The 22,179-nt window shown below is 52.3% G+C and overlaps 1 protein-coding gene across 1 annotated transcript; it reads left to right on the top strand.

The window, feature by feature from the left end:
- The first annotated feature begins 62 nt into the window (after window positions 1-62).
- Piwil1 (piwi-like RNA-mediated gene silencing 1) lies at window positions 63-20,916 on the top strand. The gene is given in 22 exon segments (NM_001108853.3): window positions 63-173; window positions 1,351-1,427; window positions 2,952-3,032; window positions 3,330-3,444; window positions 4,679-4,804; window positions 5,204-5,418; window positions 5,734-5,855; window positions 6,971-7,051; window positions 7,634-7,831; window positions 8,094-8,205; window positions 9,436-9,562; window positions 9,655-9,772; window positions 10,092-10,206; window positions 11,264-11,451; window positions 11,819-11,891; window positions 14,810-15,010; window positions 15,124-15,227; window positions 15,650-15,720; window positions 15,841-15,994; window positions 17,603-17,728; window positions 19,265-19,412; window positions 19,531-20,916. Coding segments are annotated over 20 exon segments (2,589 nt in total). The 5' UTR covers window positions 63-173; window positions 1,351-1,427; window positions 2,952-2,954; the 3' UTR covers window positions 19,648-20,916.
- The last annotated feature ends 1,263 nt before the right edge of the window (window positions 20,917-22,179 follow it).

The raw sequence follows: 22,179 nt of genomic DNA, 5'->3' as shown, positions 1-22,179 counted from the left end.
TGTTAGCAGGTGCCCGCGGGAGGTGCAGCAGCAGTGCGAGGTGGTGGCAGCCCTGCGCCCGCGAGAAGCCTGCTGCAGCGACCCGGCGTGAGGAGCCTCAGGGGCTGCGGACCTAAGCGTGCTGAGCACGGGGCCAAGATAGGACCGGACGCTGCTGGACCACGACGATCAGGGTCTGGAAGCAAGCTATGCCCACCTGTGCCTTGACCTCAACAGACCTGTACCCAAGCCCAGGCTTGGTCCCGACCTCTCCCTATGCTCGAACTTTATCTATACCTCTTTCTCTGTCTGGAACTTGTCCTCTCCTCGTTGTTCTGGGCCTATAGCCCACTCTAACCTGTTTCCTTTCTCTCCTTGTGCCCAAGCCTGGCCCACATCCCTCCTCCTGCCTGTCCTCACCTCTCTATTGTTCCTGGACCTCTTCCACACGTATCCCTGTGTCTGAGTCTGGTCCCCGGTTCCCCCAGTCCCCACCTCTCCATGCCAAAGCACATAATAGCATCTCTCTAACTATATCCCCAGTCTGCTACAGCCTCCAGCTCTATCCGTATCCTCACTGGTTTTCCACCTGCCTCCCTATGCTTTCACATCCGAATCCCAGTCGTTATCACAGCTGTGTTACAATGCAGAGAGACCTGGCTCACTTACATGGTGGGGCTCTGAGTTCTGCAAGTGCCTTTGAGACCAAGCTATGGTGTCTTTTCTTGCTCAAATAGCCAATCTCCACGTCGGGGTCCAAAAACCCTGGCGCGGGGGTGGGGGTGGTGGTAAAAGAATCAATCCAAGGGAAGGTGATGCCTCTTAGAGTTGGTACTTTGGGAATGAGAACCAGGAGAGCAAGCACAAGAGCACAAAATCGTGAGCAGGTGGCCTGAGCATCGTAAAACCAGCTGGGAGGTGTTGGAGTGACTGGCCCTTTAGTTTGGGGACACGGTGCCCTAGGCAGGATTTTTGAGGCCCCCAGATGTGAGGGGCTGGAGGTGGGGGAGTCTTCGAAATGGGAGATGATTGGCACCTTGAATTATTGCCATCTATTGTGGATCCTCTGGTGGCATGGTCTGATGCTACCCCTCCCCTCTGCTTTCTCTTGTTGAGGATCTGTCACTCACAGCGGAGAATTAGCATCTGTACCGTTCTTTCTTTTTCTTTTTCTTTTTTTAAATTCGGTTTCCGTATCTTTTTTTTTTTTTAAGATTTATTTTTATGACGTTCTTAAGCACTCCGTGCCATAGCTTTTCTGTTCTGCTAGCTGGATCAAGTTTTACCTCGAAGCTAGTCTCAAAGCTGAGCATGTGGGATCCGTATCTTAAGCTGTTCTCACTGGGCTAGGTGTGTGACTCTTTCTTGTAGGCGGGACCACACCGGCATCCAGCCTGCGACACACGTAGGATTGGAAGGAGGCCAAGCTGAACACCTGAGCTGACTGGGTGAGCCCAGGGACAGAATTATTAGTACAGGACCAACCTGCGAATGCTGCCCAGACAGCCCGGCAGCACTGTCTATGACGGGAGGGGGGGCAGGGAGGCTGGGGTAAGGGTGGAGGGTAAGGGTGGAGGAGGAGACTTCCCTCTTTAAAGAGGAAAGCAGCAGCAACACGCAGTAGACACTGCCAGCCAGGGGCTGCTCCGAGAAGTGTAGATGGCTGCTGTCGAACTCCTTGCTGGTACGCTTTGGGTGTCCTTAGATGTCACAACGAGGTAGCCGTTGCCAGTATGCCAAGTGCTGGGCCCAGGAGCAAAGACATCTGTGACCTCCCTCAGTCATGAGGTTGGCAGCGAGAGCTGTAATTACTAGAATCTTCCTCCTTCCGTTAAGGCATTAGGTGCATGACCCAGCGCTTGGCACAGACCTTGTCGTATGTGTGCCTGTATTTAACATGAGGCGTGACTCTCGCTACAGTGCGCTGCACCTGTCAGATAACCATACAGACAGACTTTGGAAAAAGTAGCTGGCCCATATGCGATTTGCTCAAGGTTCGGGTGCCGGAGTCTGGGTGACCCCACCTTCACGCTCTCCCCTCTGGTGGGTCATGAACCCACTGCTCGCAGCAGGACGACTGTGGAGAGCTAGAAGCTCTTGGTGTAGGCATAGAAGCAGTTTAGAGAGAGACAGCCCTATGGTTTCTCCTCACAGGCCACGGAATGGGAATGGGACAGACCAGTGGGAATGGGACCCAGGGAGGCATGGGAAGTAGCGTGGCTTGGGTTGGGGTGTGTTCCTTTCAAGCTGCAGTTAGCACGGAGGGAGTCTTCGGGAGGCTACATGGGCCTGAGGAAGGGCTCTCTCTTGAGGGGTCACCCAGAAACATGCTACAAACGCCCCTCTCCACTGTGGGTTATACTTGGTGTGTGACTCATAGACCCACCCGGGAAAGGAAGGACCCCCCTCAACACTGCAGTCCTCTACACTCTGGCTCCCTAAGTCCTCTTATCATAAATAATCAAAGTTCTTATGTATGTATTATGTATGTTATGGTGTGTGTGGTGCATACCTGATGCATGTACCATTTGTGTGCCTGGAACCTGTCCAAACCAGAAGAGGCCATCAGAGTCCCTGGAACTGATGGTTACGAGCCACCACGTGCATGCTGGGTAACAAAGCCTGCATCCGTTTTAAGAGTAGAAAGGGTTCTTAGCTCCTCCTTGGCCATGTCTCTAGCCTCCCTGAAAACAAATTCTAACTACATTTCCACTTGAGCTCTGCCATCTAGCACAGTGGCTAGTCTCTGGTAAGGACCAGGTTTCCCTAAGGAATCTGTGTTGGGATGCTAGCTAGCCCGGCATGCGTGAGGCAAGTCCTCAGTAGGAAAGATTCAAGCATACATAATTTGGGGGCTTATTTTAGAGCTTTAAAATACTTAAATACTTTAAATACTTAACTACTTTAAAAAAAGGTTTAGTGACAAAATGGTGACTACACATGAGCCCATTGCATGATTTCCTCTCTGACAGAAAATGACTGGACGAGCCCGAGCCCGGGCCCGTGGCAGGGCCCGAGGTCAGGAGACGGTGCAGCATGTTGGGGCTGCTGCAGTAAGTACTCTCCTTTCCCAGGTCAGTAGGTCAGTAGGTCAGTAGTGTCTTAGCAACCAGCTAGCGGGGACTAGGGCGGGGAGTTAAAGATTTGTCCTAGGGCTCAGTGGTAGAACACTTGTCTGGGGCACAGGAGGCCCTAGGTTCTATCAACCAAGCAGGTCTAACCTGGGTTCTGGGAGGAGCTTGAGTCCTCTGTTAATGATCATGTGCTTGATAACTTAGTTCCTGGATGCTGTGGGCTAGTGTGCCCACCCTGCAGCATAAGGGAATTCCGTTGTGTTTGTGCACAAGCAGAGCCAGCAACCTGGGTACATCCCGCCGAGACCCCAGCAGTCGCCCACAGAGGGGGACTTGGTTGGCCGAGGACGACAGAGGGGAATGGTAGTCGGAGCCACGTCCAAGTCACAAGGTAAGCAGGGAGCAGGCGGCTCGGTGCTTCTAGTGGGTCCAGCACCACGCTGGTGTAGCATAATAGGACGTGTGCTTCCCCACGCGGGTAGACACGAGAGGCTGCATCGAGCCAGGGCCATCTCAGCCATACACGAACTTGACATGTCACCTCAGTTTGCATGCTTCCTGTGATTAAGCCATTTTTGTTTTTTAATGTTGTCTTGGCATCTGTAGCGATGTCCTCAGAAGCTGGTCTCTCTGTGGCTCTGACCTAGACAGCGTGTCTTCACATTGTGGGGCTGGGTCGAGAATCAGTACAGCCAGCGGCCAGCTCTCAGGCACTTTGCTGAAGTGTGCATGGGTGACGGGGTGGGGGTGGGGGGAGTCTTGTCTCTACGGGAACATTGCTCCCCACATGTCTTGCCCCCTTGAAGGAGGGGAGGCTGGTTTCTGGGAAGTCCACTAGTAGGCGCTGCTACAGGAGATGTACCGTGACTCCAGCTAGAGTGTCTGCTGCTGACCACAAAGCCAACGTTGTGTGGTGGCCCGTGTGTTGTTGCCCTCAGACGACTGGCTACATACACCCTGCACATGGAATGAATGGCTTCGTAACCTCAGACCCTTAGGCCTGTTTTCAGAATAAGCGAGAATTGATGGCTTAGTACTGTTTATGCCCAGTGTGACCTAGTATGTGAGTGCACCTGCCCCTGCTGCTGCCTGTGGGCAGAATCGAGTGGTCAGGAGGCTACCTGTCACACTTGGGTCATATTCTCACCCAAGCTGTAGAAGCAACGCCCTCACGGAGCAGTTCTCAACCTGCGGGTCGCAATCTCCAAGATACTTACATTCCAGTTCATAACAGCAAAATTACAGCTGTGAAGTCACAACGAAAATAATGTTCTGGTTAGGGGGTCACCGCAGCCTGAGGAACTGTATTAAAGGGTCGCAGCATTTGGAGGGTTGAGAACCACTGTTAGAATCTTTGGATCCCTCGAGACTTACAATACAGAAACCTTATTTCCCAAACACAAATCTATGCCTCTGGTCCTAGTGTCATAGCCCCAGGAGCCTAGCCTGTTAGAGTAAAGAAGTCTCATAAGGAGTGGCCAGAGGCAGGGTAGAGAGGGCCCTGTAAGGGAGGAGGTGACAGAATGACAGAAAACAGTGGCCATATTTGCCCACCGTGAGCCACCACCATGGTAGCTCTCCCACCCACTCACGTAAGGCCTGAGTTGCATCCGTCTTTCCTCAAGAACTGCAGATCTCAGCCGGGTTTCAGGAGCTGTCACTGGCAGAGAGAGGAGGGCGTCGCCGAGACTTCCATGACCTTGGTGTGAACACCAGACAGAACCTTGACCATGTCAAAGAGTCAAAGACAGGTGGGCTCGCAGCAGAGGGTACTTTTCGAGGCGCTGGGCGGTGCTTCTCTGGATGAGGGAAGAGGAGAGCACTCTGCCAGTGTGTGTGTGTGTGTGTGTGTGTGTGTGTGTGTGAGAGAGAGAGAGAGAGAGAGAGAGAGAGAGAGAGAGAGAGAGATTGAGAGCTGTCTGGGCTGTGTATTCTGGCAAGCTTTGTTAAACATTGCGTAACCTTCTAAAGAGATCAGTTGCGTTTGTGGTGGGTCGCACGATGTCCCCTGAAGTGACAGGGCAGTGTTCCCCAGGGCCAGCTGCCTTGAAGGGGAGAGCTGACTGCTGTCCCCAGCTCTGTGTGTGTGAAGGAGAGGTCACATAGAGCATAATCGTGCCGGGGACTGACTGTGTGTGGTGGCCCCTCAGGCTCCTCTGGCATCATTGTGAAGCTGAGCACCAACCACTTCCGGCTGACCTCGCGCCCGCAGTGGGCCCTGTACCAGTACCACATTGACTATAACCCCCTGATGGAGGCCCGCAGGCTGCGCTCTGCCCTGCTCTTCCAGCACGAAGACCTCATTGGAAGGTGTCATGCTTTCGACGGGACAATATTGTTTTTACCTAAGAGACTACAGCACAAGGTTATTTCAAATGTCTCCACTGGCAGAGGGGAGCTGAAGGGGCCCACCCCAAAGCAAAGCTCAGAAAGGGTCTCCTGGGAGGGAAAATTGGGCTCCCAGAGGTCCTTTCTGACTCACGTTGTCCTTAGAGTCCCCAAGAGACAGAAGGACTTGTGTGAGAGCTGTGTGAAGTCTCTCAGCTACTCAGCCAACTTCTTAGTCTCAGTTCACACAAGTGTGTGCTTTGAGAGGCTTGTCTTAGTGCAGAGGCCCCAAGAGCCTGGGCATGCTGTCCTACAGAGAGGTGAGATCTGGGTTCTTCCTCTCTCGCTTTAGGTCACGGAAGTATTCAGTCAGACTCGGAATGGGGAACACGTGCGGATTACCATCACCCTGACCAACGAGCTGCCGCCCACCTCACCCACCTGCCTGCAGTTCTATAACATCATCTTCAGGAGGTGCGTGCCAGACCAGGAGCATGCGCTGTGGCCTGTGTTGAGGGGAAGGGGGTGGGGGTGGGGTGCGTGTATATTAGCAGTACTACATACACTACGTGGTCACTTTAAAATGTGGTTTTCTGACAGGGAATTTATCTGCCTCCAGGATTCTGCCCGTTCCCCACTGGTGCTGACATTATGCCTTTGAAATACTGGTTTCGAGCTGTTAGAAAAAAGCACCTCGCCTGCTCCACCCAGAGTGGGTGGCTGCTAGGGCAGGTGGTGGCCACATGATGAGCAGTTAGCATTCCATGCACATAGTGCACTTTCCATATAAGGACATGTTCTAGGCGCTGGGGAGACCGCTGTGCAAGCGTGAAGAACCAAGTTCAAATCCCCTGCTCTCCCCCAACACATAAAAGCCAGGCATGGCCATTGGCATATAGCCCCAATGCTGGAGATTGGGTAAAACAGTAGAGCCTATTGGCCACCAGCCTAGCTCCAGGTTCACTGCAAGACCCTGTCTCAAGAGAGTGTGGTGTAGAGCATGTCAGAACAGATTAAGAACAGGCTACCTGATGCCTTCATGCATGCATGGGTACACACACACCTGCACAAATCCTACACATATAACACACAAACACACACACACACACACACACGTTCTACAGAAGACCCCTCCCTATGAGGAGCCATCTAAATGGGGCAGTACTTTGGTTCATGGCTTAACTTCTTAAGCTCACAGATGACTCACTGCTGTGGAAGGATAGCTCAGTGAGAGGGACACTTGGCCTGAGGGAATGCATTTGCTTGGAGCATTTTCTTTAAAGGAAAGCTAATTGGGTAGCTTAAGGCAGCCATTCACCTCTGCTTGTGTAGCTAGACACAGCCTCAGGCAACACGCAAGTGGACTATCTTGGTATATCATGATAAAATGGAGTAGACGCAATTCAATTGTGTCTTGACATTTCTTTTCCAATGTTTGGACATTTTAAGATCCATCGTAAACCCTAGGCACTGCAGAAATGACTGACCTGGCTAGAAGTATGATAACTTCCAGCCCTGCCCTGACTGTATGTGACCCCAGATTGTCCCTAGGATTCTCTATGCTAACGGTTCTGACTTTCAATCTGTAGGCTCTTGAAAATCATGAATTTGCAACAAATTGGACGGAATTATTACAACCCAAGTGACCCGATTGATATTCCAAATCACAGGTCGGTATGCTGTGGAAAATCTACTGTCTGGGCTCCACAGACTTCTGAAATGATCTGTAAAGTAGAAACAGTCTGTTGTTGGGGCTCGGAGCTAAGGGGGCCTGTAACTGGGTTTGAACAATGCAGACTCATACCACACTACTTACATTAAAAGCAAAACAAAACCAAAAAGACCCCCACCAAAGCAACAGCGTCCTAGTCATCAGCACAGACCATGCACCCTGTGGTCCGTCCTTAGCATCGGCAGCTGGGGCTGCTGAGACTTGATGGCTTGGGATGTTAGATGACCCATCATAAAGTTTAATCAGCTCGGGGCTGGGGATTTAGCTCAGTGGTAGAGCGCTTACCTAGGAAGCGCAAGGCCCTGGGTTCGGTCCCCAGCTCCGAAAAAAAGAACCAAAAAAAAAAAAAAAGTTTAATCAGCTCAGCGTGTATACTTAGCAAATGCTGTTGAAGCCCTGGAAAGGGCAGTGTGCTGTCTGCAATCTTGTACTTGAAAATGACCTGGCTCCAGCTCTTTGTGCTTCCGACACAGGGACAGCAGGGGTATGAGGCTGCCCCTGACCTGCCCTGTGTTGGCAGGTTGGTGATCTGGCCCGGCTTCACCACCTCCATACTTCAATATGAGAACAACATCATGCTTTGCACAGACGTCAGCCACAAGGTCCTCCGCAGCGAGACCGTTCTAGACTTCATGTTCAATCTGTACCAGCAGACGGAGGAGCACAAGTTCCAGGAGCAAGTGTCCAAGGAGCTCATAGGCCTCATCGTCCTCACCAAGTATGGCTTGGTTTCATCTCGAGCTGGGGGCTAGAGAGTGGTGGGACTGGGGGCAGGGGGTCAGGCAGAGGTGAGCCGAAGCGAGCCAGCTGTGCCGTGTGTGCTGCCTTTCCTGCATTCAGCTACAAAGGACAGGCCCCTCCTGCCTTTCCGTCCCTTCATTTCCAATTGTTCAGTCCCTTCCCCAGCCCTTCCAGCATCATACATCTCCAAGGGTCTGGGAATATGACTTGGAGCCCCATGTCCCCCTGGATGCCCACAGGTACAACAACAAGACCTACAGGGTGGATGACATCGACTGGGACCAGAATCCAAAGAGCACCTTCAAGAAGGCAGATGGCTCGGAGGTCAGCTTCCTGGAGTACTACAGGAAGGTAGGATGTTTTCTGGATGGCGTACGGGAGAATGCAGACCCTGTGCAGTCTTGCCTGTGTCACTGAGAAATTCCCCCGCTTGTCAGAATCATACTGCCCTGGTGGCTCTGTCCAGCAGAATGATAAAATTTGATAGTGTGTCATGGGGACAGGCTGGTACTGCCAGTGGGGGCAAGCAACTTGGCATGGCCCCTCGCTCTGTATCTGTATCTGTCCGATCCTTGGTTAGCCAGCTCTGCTGCAGCTGGTCTCTCTGACCACTTTGGGAGTACACAGCTCCCAGAGAGGACCTAGTAGGACAGAGCTTGCAGATAACAGGAGGCCCAAGGGTCATCCCAGTATCTGTAGCCCCATTTTCCTGTGGCCAGGACTCCGATGAAGGCCTATGAGACGGGGAGAGGGAGACCCCAAATTTCTGCCATTCATGTTTAGTGATGCGTGAGGACCACGTCTGAGGGAACCATTAACTTTTTAAACCCTGGTGGTTGGTTCTTTAGGACACAGGAGAAAAAGACACTAGTCAGGTTTTTAAATGGCATGGCCTGTTGGTGACACCTTGCCCCGGGGTGGGTATTGAGAGTAGACTGGTACCACCTGGCTACTTGACAAAACGACATTCCTTTTATGCTCAGAGGGAAAAAATTTTTCATCCAAATCAAAAGAAAAAAAATTGTTGTGGAATAAGCGGCTTCTGGAACATGCCCTGGGGCTGGGAGCACCAGGACTGTAACCTGAGAAGTCTGTTCTAAGTCACCATCTCCATAGCTAAGTTCTGAGGACTTGGCTACAAGGAGCTCATTCTCCTGCATCAGACCGGCCCTTCCTACTCCCAGGCCCTCAGTTGGTGAAAGGAACAGTGGCTTCTGGAGTATATACATCACCCCTCAGGATGTTTGACTAGTTGTTAATGAGGCATTTACCTCTCCGGGTGTGGGGTGTGGGGTGTGTGTGTGTGTGTGTGTGTGTGTGTGTGTGGTGTGTGGTGTGGTGGGGTGGGGTGTGTGTGTGTGTGGTGTGTGTGGTGTGTGTGTGTGTGTGTGTGTGTGGTGTGTGGTGTGTGGTGTGGGGGGGTGGGGTGGGGTGTGTGTGTGTGTGTGTGTGTGGTGTGTGGTGTGTGGGTGGGGTGGGGTGGGGTGTGTGTGTGTGTGTGTGTGTGTGTGTGTGTGTGTGTGTGTACTGCCTAAAACTGCCTAGTTGGTGCAGAACATACCTCCCTTTCCTCCTGAGCAGCAATACAACCAGGAGATCACAGACTTGAAGCAGCCAGTGCTAGTGAGCCAGCCCAAGCGGAGGAGAGGCCCTGGCGGCACCCTGCCTGGCCCAGCCATGCTCATCCCAGAGCTCTGCTACCTCACAGGTGCATAGTGTTCCTCCATTCCCTTCCTAGCCACACCGTCCTGGGGACTCTGCAGCCCTGCTGACCGCTCTCACCTGTACCTCTGGTTGCAGGCCTGACTGATAAAATGCGCAATGATTTCAACGTGATGAAGGACCTGGCGGTGCACACACGGCTGACCCCTGAGCAGCGGCAGCGGGAGGTGGGCCGCCTCATCGACTACATCCACAAGTAGGCTGGCTCAGCGCTCCCAGCAATTGGGGTTCCCTATGGGTCTGGGAGGATTCTGGAAAGCAGGAAGTATGGCCTCCTGGGTTGGCAGAGTTATGGGGGGGGGGGCGCTGTCCTGGGTTCCTGGTACCAGCTGCTTCTCAGGGAGCCAGGAAGAAAAACCTCATATGTAGATGTGTTCTCTCCAATCCCGCCAGAGAAAGGCAGTGGGTAGGATGAGAGCCAGCAGTTGTCAGACACACATGCCCATGTTGACTGTGGGTCACCAGGAGGCTGCTGGCTGCTCAGCAGTGCCTGGGTCCTTATGTTCAACCCACAGGGATGACAATGTGCAGAGAGAGCTTCGAGACTGGGGCCTAAGCTTCGATTCGAACTTGCTGTCCTTCTCAGGAAGAATCTTACAATCCGAGAAGATCCACCAGGGTGGAAAGACGGTAAGGCTGGCGTGGTAGTTCTGGGACAAATCTCACTGGGGCAGGAGACAAACAGCCCATCATGCATCAGACGACTCCTCCTGGAACTCCTCCTCCTGCTCTGGAAAAACCCCAGGAGCCACCTGACTGGCATCCTGCAAGAGGCAGCCTGCGAGTCTAGCACATGTAGAACTCAACGCCCGGCTTGGAACAAGCTAAGATCTGCTAAAAGGAGAATGAAGTTTTTAAGCAATGCAGGTTAGGGTGCAGAAAGCCCCGTTTGATTGGCTTCATTTCTGCCTGGGTCACGTGTTTCTCAGAAGTCTAAGACAAGGTGTCCCAACATAGTTTTATGTGATTAAAATGCTCCAAACACCTACACTTTTTTTTTCTTTTTTTTTCTTTTTTTTTGGAGCTGGGGACTGAACCCAGGGCCTTGCGCTTGCTAGGCAAGCGCTCTACCACTGAGCTAAATCCCCAACCCCACACCTACACTTTTAAACTGTTTCTAGCAGCCCATGCCTTCCTGCCCCAGGTCGGACTGAGAGAAACAGTCCAGCCAGGTGAAGGGACAGCGGACTCACGGGGACCTTAGAGGCTCTCTGGGTGTTGGCTGAGATGGTGACCATGAGAGATCTTTGCAGAACTTGCTCTCTGCACAGGACACCACTGTCAAGGGGCTTAGCTTACTTTCCCACCCAGTCAGGATTTCACTGTGTAGAGCTGGCTGGCCTCCAGCACATGGAGATCTGCCTTCCTCTCCCTCCTGAGTCCTGGGATTATAACATCAGCTACCACCCCGAGCCCGAGCCTTAATTTTCACATCTTTATCATGAGGAGGGAAGTGGCACTCAATAAGTTGTTTCAATAAGCCTTTCGGAGGCAGGAAGGAGAGTTTATCCTGGGCACTGGGAAGGATATAGTATAAGAAGGGCCCTCTGGGTGCATCTGGTGTCTTCCCCACTGGGGACTTTAGATCTGTTACTCTGATAGTCTGTGGTTCCAGATGCATGATGGGATTGTGCGAGGCCAGTGGCTTCGTCACGGCTGACAGTCGCATCTCTGCCCTTTGTTCTAGTTTGATTACAACCCACAATTTGCAGACTGGTCCAAAGAAACGAGAGGCGCGCCGCTGATCAGCGTGAAGCCGTTGGATAACTGGCTGCTGATCTATACCCGCAGGAATTATGAAGCGGCCAACTCGCTGATACAGAACCTGTTCAAAGTGACTCCGGCCATGGGCATCCAGATGAAAAAGGCCATCATGTGAGTGTCCAGGGTCACCTCCTCTCTAGTCTGAGAGCGATTGGCAGTTAGGAGAAGGGCATTTGTGCTTCAAAGTGATGCTCCAGTGAGCTCCTGGAGGCTCTGTGATCTCCTATGGCTCCCATGGCTTCCATGGCTCTATCCCTCTACGCAGAGGAGACAGCTGGGAGAGGAGAAAAGGGCAGGGTTGCTCTAGGGATAGGCCCTGAAGCCCGGAGAGTGGTGGCGATTGACAACCACCACCCCTGTCCTTCACCGTGTGGCCGCTCCTGACTCTTTGCGTTGTACCGTTTGGGACTGGTACAGGGAGGCTGGCTGTGCGATGGCCAGAGGGCTGTGTACCACCTGTCTTCATTGTTGACCCTAGGATCGAGGTGGACGACAGAACAGAAGCTTATCTGAGAGCCTTGCAGCAGAAGGTGACATCAGACACTCAGATAGTGAGTAGCTGCTAGGAGTGAGCCATGCTGGGGCCTGGGGGAGGGGTCTCTAGGGACAGAGGACTGGGGCTTTGAGCTCCTTTTCAGATGGTAGTTCTCGAAACATCGATCTCAGTGAGGCTGCTGAGCTGGCGCCTGTGTGAACGCGAGCCCTGTGAGGCGACGGGATGCCAGGGAGAGGAAGGCTACATTCTGCCTTGGAGCTGCTGCTTCTAGAAGCTTTCGGGAAAGCAGAAAGGCAGATAGGAAGGGTCAGTTGTTGGTTGGGGCAGACATGGATGTGTAGCCATGTAGAAACTGGAGGTCACAGGGCAAGGCCGAGAGCCGGACTGCAGACCCCAGGGTGAGGTCAGTGTGCACCGGCTGCTGAGCAGAGCGGGCTGTCACGGCCTCCTCTCCTGAGCTGGGATACCCTGACGTTGGTGAGTGCCATATTTCTGTCATGTGACACCTCGGAGAGGAGGGATGATAAGGTAGGGTGGTGACAGCCCCATGTGCGCCTCTGGGAGTCCTCACAGTGTAGTTCGAGGTGTGACAAGGGAGAACCAGGCTATGGTGCTATGGGTCACCACGGGACCAGAGTGTCACCCCATCCTCTCATACTCCTCACCTCTGACTTTGTCACTGGATCCAGTGTTAAGCTGGGTCTTGGAGGTGAGGACACACTGTCTTTGGCATCACTGTGCTGGGGCTGATGATTCTGCCGCCTGGCACGCATGCTCAAGCCAGGCACATGCGCAAAGCCTTCTGCCTCTGAAGGCTGAGCCACCCTGATTTGTGGCCATGCTGCTGGTTCCCCTGCTGCTGTTGTATTAGACCTGCACAAGCACGGTGGAAACTGAGCATGGCAGCAGTGTGGGGTCAGGGGTCAGGGGTCAGGTCAGCCTGGTGGGACCTTGTTACTGTCCTCTGCCTGGGAAGCTCAGACCTGCTATAGAGCAGGAAGCCACTGCAGGCTAAAGGTTGGAGACTGGCTGCAAGGGAACTACACTGGGAGATCAGTGTCCTCCAATCCCCACATCCCAGCCCTGTGAGGGAGGGGCCCTGCACATTTGGACTCAGAACGTGGCTGATTAAGAGCTCTTCAAGTTTCCCAGGTGAACGAGGCCCACATTTTGGTTCATTGTGCTGATCTCTGCATCCTCCAGTCCTAAGGTCATTGTCGAGGCTCTCATTAGCCTGGGCGTTGATGGCAACTGCTTGTAAAGTCGTTGGCCTCCAAGAATGAAACAAAGCCCTAAGGGACAGACTGTGTAAAGCCAGTAACTGTTTAAAGCTGTAATGACCTGACCTGAAGCAAGTGAGTGGTGGGAAGCTCTGGAGAGCCCCGCCCACTTTGTATCTCAGTGGGAGCCTTGTGAGTCACTGGGAGAATGGACCTCCAGTGGAGGGGGTACAGTCCTCTGGGGGCACAGTCCTCTGTGGCTGCAGTGAAGAGAACTTCAAGTGTGGAGAAGCCCGGTGCTGGGTCACAACTGACTGCGGAAGGGGTGTGTCTAGCTGTGAGTTGGTCAGACTTTTATCACCGAGACATAACCAAGAGGGAAAGCTCAATGTAGCTCATGGTTCAGAGTCTCTCTCCAGGCTCTCTTGGCCCCACTGTCTCTGGGCCATAGTGAATCAGAGCGTCCCAGCAAGGAGGATGTGGAAAGTTGCCACTGCTCACCCCATGGTGGACCCAGAGTAGAGAGAAAAGGGACCAGAGCCATCTCCAGTATACCCCACAACAGCCAACTTCCACCCACCCTTAGCGTTTGTCATTTCTACTATCTCCCAGTGTCACCAAGGCATGACTAAGTAGGCAGATTAACCGCCCATGAAGTCACAACCCTCAATGTCCAGTCGCGTGCCAAAGTGCCTCTGTCTGACCACTGAGTCCAAAGCTTCTATAAGCCAATGCAAGTGGCCTTCAAGAACGAGGTGGAAGCTTCTGTCTGGCTCAGTCAGAAGCAGTGACTAGCACAGAAGGAGTGTCCCACACCCCTGCCTCAGGGGGCCAAACAACCATGAGGGGTAGAAGCAGGTTGTCCTGTTCAGGGAGACCTGAACACTTACCCGACATGCCCCTCCATGATTCTTCTTTGCCTTCATGTTCTTGGAGGCTACCTAGTGTAATGGAGACAGCAGATGGAGCCCAGTTTTCTGGGGACCAGAGATAAGAAAGAGTCTGGGCACACATCGGGGGTTGTGTTGTGTGTCACAAGCTACATTTGACGTTATACTCTTGAATGTGAATCCTTAGAGTTTGGGCAGAAGGATGCTCTCATGAGGGACTCTGTCTTGCCTTCACAATTGTCACATTCTTCTCAGGAAAGTTCAGGTTCTGACCAGGCTCCCAAGCCTTTAAAAGCAGGCTTTAAAAGCTGTGCGTCCAGGCCGGTGTGAGCTAGCTAAGGCTCAGATATCAGCATGTCTGCCTACCTCACCCATGAGGACATTCTCTGTTTCCCCCTTGACCCACCCGCATGCTTGTGTGTTGGGCTCAGGGCTCAGGTAGCAATGACGTGGTTTCACCGCCCAGGTTTGCTTATGTGCAAACCCCCATATTTGTGTCTGCCACAGAGAATACAATGAGCAGTGTCATCCCATTGACCAGCCACATGTCAGAGTCAATTGTGATATGAGTAACAGGTGTCCTTTGCGCCACAGGGCTCAGGTCTGTGCCCTGCCTTCCAAGAGTCTTGTCAATGGCTGTGACCTTGGTGTGGGGACCCCAGGGGAAGCATGGAAGACATAATCTGTCAGCAGCAGAGCAGCGAGCACTTCCTGGTTCTTTTTTTTTTTTTTTCTTTTTTCTTTTTTCCGGAGCTGGGGACCGAACCCAGGGCCTTGCGCTTGCTAGGCAAGCGCTCTACCACTGAGCTAAATCCCCAACCCCTTCCTGATTCTTTGTAATGAGGTGTTTGGTTTCTTCCCAGGTTGTCTGTCTCTTGTCAAGTAATCGGAAGGACAAGTATGATGCCATCAAGAAGTATTTGTGCACAGACTGCCCCACCCCAAGTCAGTGTGTGGTGGCCCGGACGCTGGGCAAGCAGCAAACAGTCATGGCCATTGCCACCAAGATCGCCCTGCAGATGAACTGCAAGATGGGAGGCGAGCTCTGGCGGGTGGACATGCCTGTGAGTCTGCTTTCGTTGGGGTGCAGGGAGGTCACGTGGTTATTTAGGGAAAGGGGCCCGGCTTGTGGCTATGAGTGCTTTGCTGCACCTAAACGACACTGTTTCCACTAAAGCTGAAGCTGGCAATGATCGTGGGCATTGACTGTTACCATGACACCACAGCTGGGCGGAGGTCCATCGCAGGATTCGTTGCCAGCATCAATGAAGGGATGACCCGGTAAGCCAGGGAGGTGGCCAGCTTGAAAAGTGCCTTGGGTTGACAGCTGCTCTTGGCCCCGAAATGTGACTCACGTTTTCAGTGTGACAGCCCAACTGGCTTAGCCTTTTGCTTTTCAACGTTAGTCCTCAATGTGTTTGTGGAATAAGGGAACAGGCCATAGCAGCAGAGCCCAGAGCCTGACCAAGCACAGGCAAATGTCAGTGGCTGTGACTTTGGTCTTGGGGAGCAGAGGGGGAGCATGGAACACATGATCTGTTTAGAAGCAGAGCAGTGAGCACTTGTTCTGGTAGGTAGGTGCTCCCTGGTACTCCAGCCGGTCACTTGTCCCTACCGAAGAAATGACACTGCCGAGGATGCAGCCCAGAGCTGCTGAATCTGGCAGACCCAAGTCCTCACCACCCTGCTTTCGTTCTCAACAGCTGGTTCTCCCGCTGCGTCTTTCAGGACCGTGGACAGGAGCTGGTAGATGGTCTGAAGGTGTGCTTGCAAGGTGGGTCTGTGTACCCTGGTCCTGACTGACGCTGTACGTTGGGCTGTTACTGAAAGTGGCTGGGGCTGGGAGAAAGAGGGTTTGGGAACTCAAAACTAACCTCACCCCCACTTTTGGCAGCTGCCCTGAGGGCTTGGAGTGGCTGCAATGAATATATGCCCAGCCGAGTCATTGTGTACCGAGACGGTGTGGGGGACGGGCAGCTGAAGACCCTGGTCAATTATGAGGTCCCACAGTTCCTAGACTGCCTCAAGTCAGTCGGGAGAGGTTACAAGTAAGTCCATGGGTCTGACATGGCTGCCCCCTCTGAGCCTAGTGTCACTCAACGACAAAGACAAGGGCGCTCGGGGTTCATAGAAATTGGGCTGAAGGTTTTGTGGGTGAGGGAGGCAGGGCTGAGCAGGGCAGCCTTCCATTTCTTGAGACTGGGTCTGGTTAAGTTCTAGCTCGGTGCTGCTCACCTCCTGTGGGTCACTCAGGGTAGGACACATTCCGTGATCCTTAACAGTTGCTGCCACCATACCACCCTGAGCTCCCTGCTCTGAGCTCAATGTAGATGCAGATACATTTGAAACAGAGCCCTTGGTGCACAGCACATGAATAAAGGGCCCAGCTGTGTTTTGTGTTATACCTAGAGCTGAGAGCAGCTGGTGGGCCTTGCAAAAGCAGAGCTTCGTGGACAGCTAGTAACATTTCTGGGATGGTCCCACTTCTCCCAGGAAAGACTTTTTCTGTTTATGGATACCATGTTGGGAAAGCAAAGCCACCGGCGCCCACCACATGGGCCCTGTGCCCAGGGTCGCATGAGCAGTTACTGAGTAGCACGTTCTTAGGACCCCATTCTGCCTGTGAATGGAGGTCAGCCACATCTGAGCTTGGGAGAAACTGATGTCGCCTGGGTCAGGACTGCCGATTATGTTAGATGCGGGGCTAACTCTGAGGCCTGGTCCACTGACTACCATGAGGAGTGTGTATCCATAGTGACTGTCCCAAGGAGAGCTCGTCAATTGGTTAGAGGTGAGGTGGTGAGCCTTCCAGTAGACTCCTCACTGCCCCTAGGGAAAACTGTCTACAGGCCGAGTGCTGTGGTTGGGCATCTAATATTTCCTGTTAGTGTCCGCAATATAGAGGGAGCTGGTGGCAATATGCATATACCCTGAAACAGCCAATGACCATGGGCTGCAGGGATCTGCACCATGTCCTTGAGGCTCCAGGGAAATAGGGGACGTGGAGGTCAAATAGTCTTTCCTAATGATGTGAATTAATGGTGTGTGTTTGTATTTGACATATTACCCAAATGTTAACTTGGAACACACAGTATACAGTAGGGAATGTGTGTGTACATACATACAGACACAGACACACAGACACACAGACACACAGACACACAGACACACAGACACACACAGACACACACAGACACACACAGACACACAGACACACACACACACACACACACACACACACCCCACCTGTGATCCATTTTGAGCCAGTCATTCTGGAATCCACTAGATCAGGCATTAATACTCCTCGAAGCAGCTCTCTTAGATCTCAGAGTAGGAAATGCCCATAGTGGTACCTCGAGTACTTTGGAGGTCTCTGGAGGGCAGTATTCTGGTGTAACCGGTGTAGTAGATTTGGTCTGTGGCCACACCTGACTAACCTCATGCCATAGGGCACACAAGTGACATATGGCTGTCCACCCTTCAAGTCACTAATGCCCCTTGGTCTCATGGGAAGGAAGGTGTGGACCCTCCCCCAGCTTGCAGTAAGATGATGCATTGAGACAGGAGCGTCCCTTCTTGGAGGGATGAGTGAGCGTGTGACTTCTTGCCGAGACAGGTCACCAACTCAGTGTGGCCATGTTCCTCTCTGTCCTTAGCCCAAGACTGACCGTGATCGTAGTGAAGAAGCGAGTCAATGCCAGGTTTTTTGCTCAGTCTGGGGGAAGACTTCAGAACCCTCTTCCGGGGACAGTCATCGATGTGGAAGTCACCAGACCAGAGTGGTGAGTTCTGGGGCCTCTTGACTCCAAAGTAAGAAAGTAAGAGGGAGCTAGGCTCGTCATAGCACACAGGTTCCACTGGGTAGGTGGACAGATGCTCATCTCTGGTGACCAGCTCTCTTCTGGGCTTGGGTGTCCAAGGTGGTAAGCTTCATCCCCAGCGGCAGCCATTCACCACCCCGTCTGATGCTACTCTTTGTTCAGAGCGTGAGGCTGAAAAGGGCTTCCAGCATTGTAGGTGAGGGCTGGCGACCTCCTTAGTGTCCCTGCTTTCCTTGACCCAGGTGGGTGAGCTGCTGATATGGACACAGCATCATTGATCTGAGAACCTAAATTGGATGCTTAACTGACCAGTTTAGACACATGCTCCAAGGTCTGAACTCAGAAGCATTTGTGGGCCTTTGCATCTCAGAGCCGGAAATGGCCACACACGGTTTTTGTGCTATCTTCTCAGCTATGTGATTGAGCAGCCTTTTTATTTTTGAAATACACAATTTTCGGGTCTTTTGCTCAAAGGCTGGCTACAGAAATGGTTCTGGAAGAGCGTACTGCCAAGTAAGGGGCAGAGTGGGGCAGTCAACTGAGGCCAAGACCCAAGAAGGACTGGTCTTTGTCTGAGGCCTCTCTTTGATCCTTCATGGAGCCTGGCACTATCACAGTGTTCAGGGCACTCAACGAGAAGAGAAGGTTGGGAGCCCATGGGCTGAGGAACAACACTCAAAGAGTTTGGGGGCTGCAGATATGTTTTCTCACCAGATGCTGTTCAAGCTCTGTAGCTGTGTGAGCCACTCAGGCCCTTGGAGCCAGCAGTATGACCCTTTGAAGGTGGCAGCATGAATTCCACACACATAGATGTCCCTCTCCCAGTTAGAGCTCATCTGTTCCTGGTGGGCACATCGCTGAATGTCTCTGACACGTTCTTTCCCAGACAGACTCCAGTGTAGATCACTTCTGATTTCCCATCTATCTCGTTAGGTGACATCAAGATTACAAGGTTAATTTTCTTCCGCTGCTACAGTCCAAACACAGGAGCTCTTGGCTGTCATTCATTGGTGCCAGGGCCCAAAGAACTCTGATGGCTGTCCAGTTGTTTCCTAGTGTGCTACTCAGCCGTGGCCTTAGCTTAGGTCCTCTACTCGCTGTGTACAGCTATTCTACCTCTGACTCTCGCACATTTGCTCTGAATCTTTAGTGATCACATTTGTTGAGTTGCTGTAAGTAAAATGGAAGCAGGAGGAGGAACTGTTTGCACCCTACTCTGCTGCCGCTGTGTGCCCATGTGTGCAAGTCCCCTCCCTCCCTGCAGTATGCAGGGGACACGAGGCCCAAGAGTATAGCTAGCATGCTCTGTGGCAACACGGACGACACAGCCTTGCCTTCACAGTCTTCTATGCACACGACCACAGTGGCTCATGAAGAGACACACGAATCCTCACAGACACACTGGGGCTGGAGGAAAGATGAGGTTGCTTAGAACATGAGGTTTTTCCTCGTAGGAAATGGTGTCCTAACCTTGCCTGGTTCTTTCTCCCTTTCCAGGTATGACTTTTTCATCGTGAGCCAGGCAGTGAGAAGTGGGAGTGTGTCCCCAACACACTACAATGTCATCTACGACAGCAGTGGCCTGAAGCCCGACCACATCCAGCGGCTGACGTACAAGCTGTGTCACGTGTACTACAATTGGCCTGTGAGTACACCCCTGTCCGAGTTCTGCTATGTCCGCCTGCCCTGTTTAGTGTGCTGTGGTAGGGAGCCTGGGAGTTCCACCCAACTCAGCCCAGTGACTGGCCCTCTTTCCCCCACAGGGAGTCATCCGAGTCCCTGCACCTTGCCAGTATGCACACAAGCTGGCCTTCCTCGTGGGCCAGAGCATCCACAGAGAGCCGAACCTCTCCCTGTCCAACCGTCTCTACTACCTCTAACCAGCAGCGAGGGCCTACATGCTGGTTTCCTCCAGAGCTCTGCCAACCTTTAGTTCTGTTTCTCATATGATGTTGTTCTAGCGGGATGCTGGGGGTGGGGGTTGGGGGCCGCGGTTTCGTTTTTTTTTTTTTAGTTGGTTTGTAGTGGTTATAGAGTTAACTAAGGTTCACTGTTTGCTTTGTTTCTCATAGAGCGTTGTGACAATTTGCTTGGCAGAGTGGTGGCAGGGGGCCGTGGTACCACAGATAGACTTTCCTAAAGCAGCCGAGTCGGCAGGTTCTCGGAGGTGCTCCTGGGAGCACGTCCTACTGTACGCTGCGCTCTCTCTCTCTCTCTCTCTCTCTCTCTCTCTCTCTCTCTCTCTCTCTCTCTCTGCATGTTTGAATTTAAAGGAGGAAAAGACGCAAGGCAAAAATACCCAGAGCATCCTAGGCTGATGCTATGTGGGACTCTGACCCTCTGACACCTCAGATCCTAAAGATAAAAAGGCCGGGGGTGCCTCTCTGAATTTCTTTTAAGAGTTAGGTTATAGGGAATGAAAAGAATTGTTGAGGGTTGGGGATTTAGCTCAGTGGTAGAGCGCTTGCCTAGCAAGCGCAAGGCCCTGGGTTCGGTCCCCAGCTCCGAAAAAAAAGAAAAAAGAAAAAAAAATAATAATTGTTGAAAGTTTTAAACTTTTCTCCGTGAAAGTGTTTTAAGACTGATGAGGCCGGTGGTGGAACGAGTGTTGTTTTCTTTCGCAATTTTCTCACCGAGTGAAATTAGCGACCCTCACTTTATTTAAACAGTTTTTAGTTTTCGAAGGCCCGTGTTTTCTTTGTTTTTAAACTGCAGAAGACCACTCTGGGATAGGATTCCACTCCTGAAAGTAAGGTGTCGGGTGTGGTGGCACACACCTGTGATCTCAGCACTTGGGAGGTGAAGCCCGGGGAACCCCAAGTTCCCGGTCAGCCTAGGCTACATAGTGAGACCTTGTCTTAACAAACAGGAAAATAAAAGAAAAATGGAGCAGCTATGAGTTATGGGTGTCAGTTTCTGCAGGAGACTCTGGGAGTAAGAGCTGCCCCTGTCCCCAGAGGCAGCTGGTGGGCCAATTCAGGTGCCAGGCAAGGTATGGCCACATATGTTTGTCTGGCTCTTTGGCAGTGAAGGAGGCTTGGAGTTATTTATGTCACGAGAGCAGCTTGAAGTGGCTACAGTGTGATGAGTTTTACACAATGGCAGTGTGTGCCCCCGGCACAGCTCAATAAAGTTTCTGTCTCACTTTACTGTTGTGGGCATCTCTGTGGTACCTCTAGGATCTGACCTCACTTGATGTATCATAAATGAAAAGCAGTTGTGTTTCCTTGTAGATCTAAAAGCCAGCTCTGAGCCACCATCCGGGCTTATGGCACGCAGCCTTAACCCATCTCGCGTCTGACACTCAGGCCCTGAGAAAGGGAGTACAGTATTAGGGTTTCAAACTCAGATTTGGGTACTTAAGGGGTCAGCAAAGTTTTATTCCCCAAGGATTGGAGGAAGGCGGGAATCTCCTTAGAGCCACAGCATACCTCTGACCACCACTTCCAGAAACCTCATACCATACCCATAACTGTGGGTGCTTGGGTTGCTTTCAAAGGGGTGTCTTCTCTCTCTGATGCCCCTATCCAGTGCCAGCTGCTGGGCAACCCTTGGCCACTGGCTATGACACAAGCCCTGGGCTCTGGGTTTTTCTAGGAATTCAGGACTTGGAGGAACAGGCATAGCTCATTTGTCCAGAGATAGGTCAGGTGCTGACTGGCCAAGTGTAGGGTGTAGCCTATCTTGCCTTTGCTGTTTGTGGATTTGTCACATGAGGTACAAGGTAGTCAGCCTCAGCTGGAGAGAACTCTTCTTCAGTCGGGTGGGAGAGCCAACCTGGAGGTTTCCCTGGGACCCAAACTCCCAGGGTAGCAGAGCCACCCAGACAAGGCCACCCTGCCTCTGATCCATGGTGGAACCACTTGGATCCCAGAGTGGTTTCTGTGTGTTAACCTAAGATCATCCCACCCTTCTGTCATCACAGTTGTTGGGGTCAGAAACTAGACCTTGGTAGCCCTGACAAGGTGAGCTCAGTCTTTCATCCTCCAAAGCCAAGGGACAGACAAGTCACAGTGAAAACCACAAAGGGGACAATTACTCAGCATGGCCACCCTGGAAGGGAGAGAGAAGAGTGACCGAAAGCCACCCCAGGATCTGGAAGTAAGGCCTCTGCTCTAAGAGAGCAAGAGGTTTGCACAGCTAAGCAGTTATGCTCAGGGTATGTGGTCTACGTCCAGGATGAGGAACGTGTAGAGCTCATCAGAGGATCACAGACAAGCAGGAGGCACGACTGTCACGTCTTCCCTAGAGGGCAGCTGCTGCCTGCTTGTCTGGGCCTCTCTCAGTTCATCCTAGGATTGAAGGGTTATAGGCCCAGCACACTATCTGAAAAGGAGCAAATCTCAAGCTCCGGGATATACAAGATAAGGCTTTGCATCCTGGGCCAAGGGGACATGGGACAGGGACAGGGG

The sequence above is a fragment of the Rattus norvegicus genome, chromosome 12 (assembly GCF_021556685.1).
Source record: "Rattus norvegicus strain SHRSP/BbbUtx chromosome 12, alternate assembly SHRSP_T2T, whole genome shotgun sequence".
Lineage (NCBI taxonomy): Eukaryota > Metazoa > Chordata > Mammalia > Rodentia > Muridae > Rattus > Rattus norvegicus.
The sequence above is the reverse complement of the archived record's forward strand: the minus strand, read 5'-3'. Positions and strand labels throughout refer to the sequence as shown.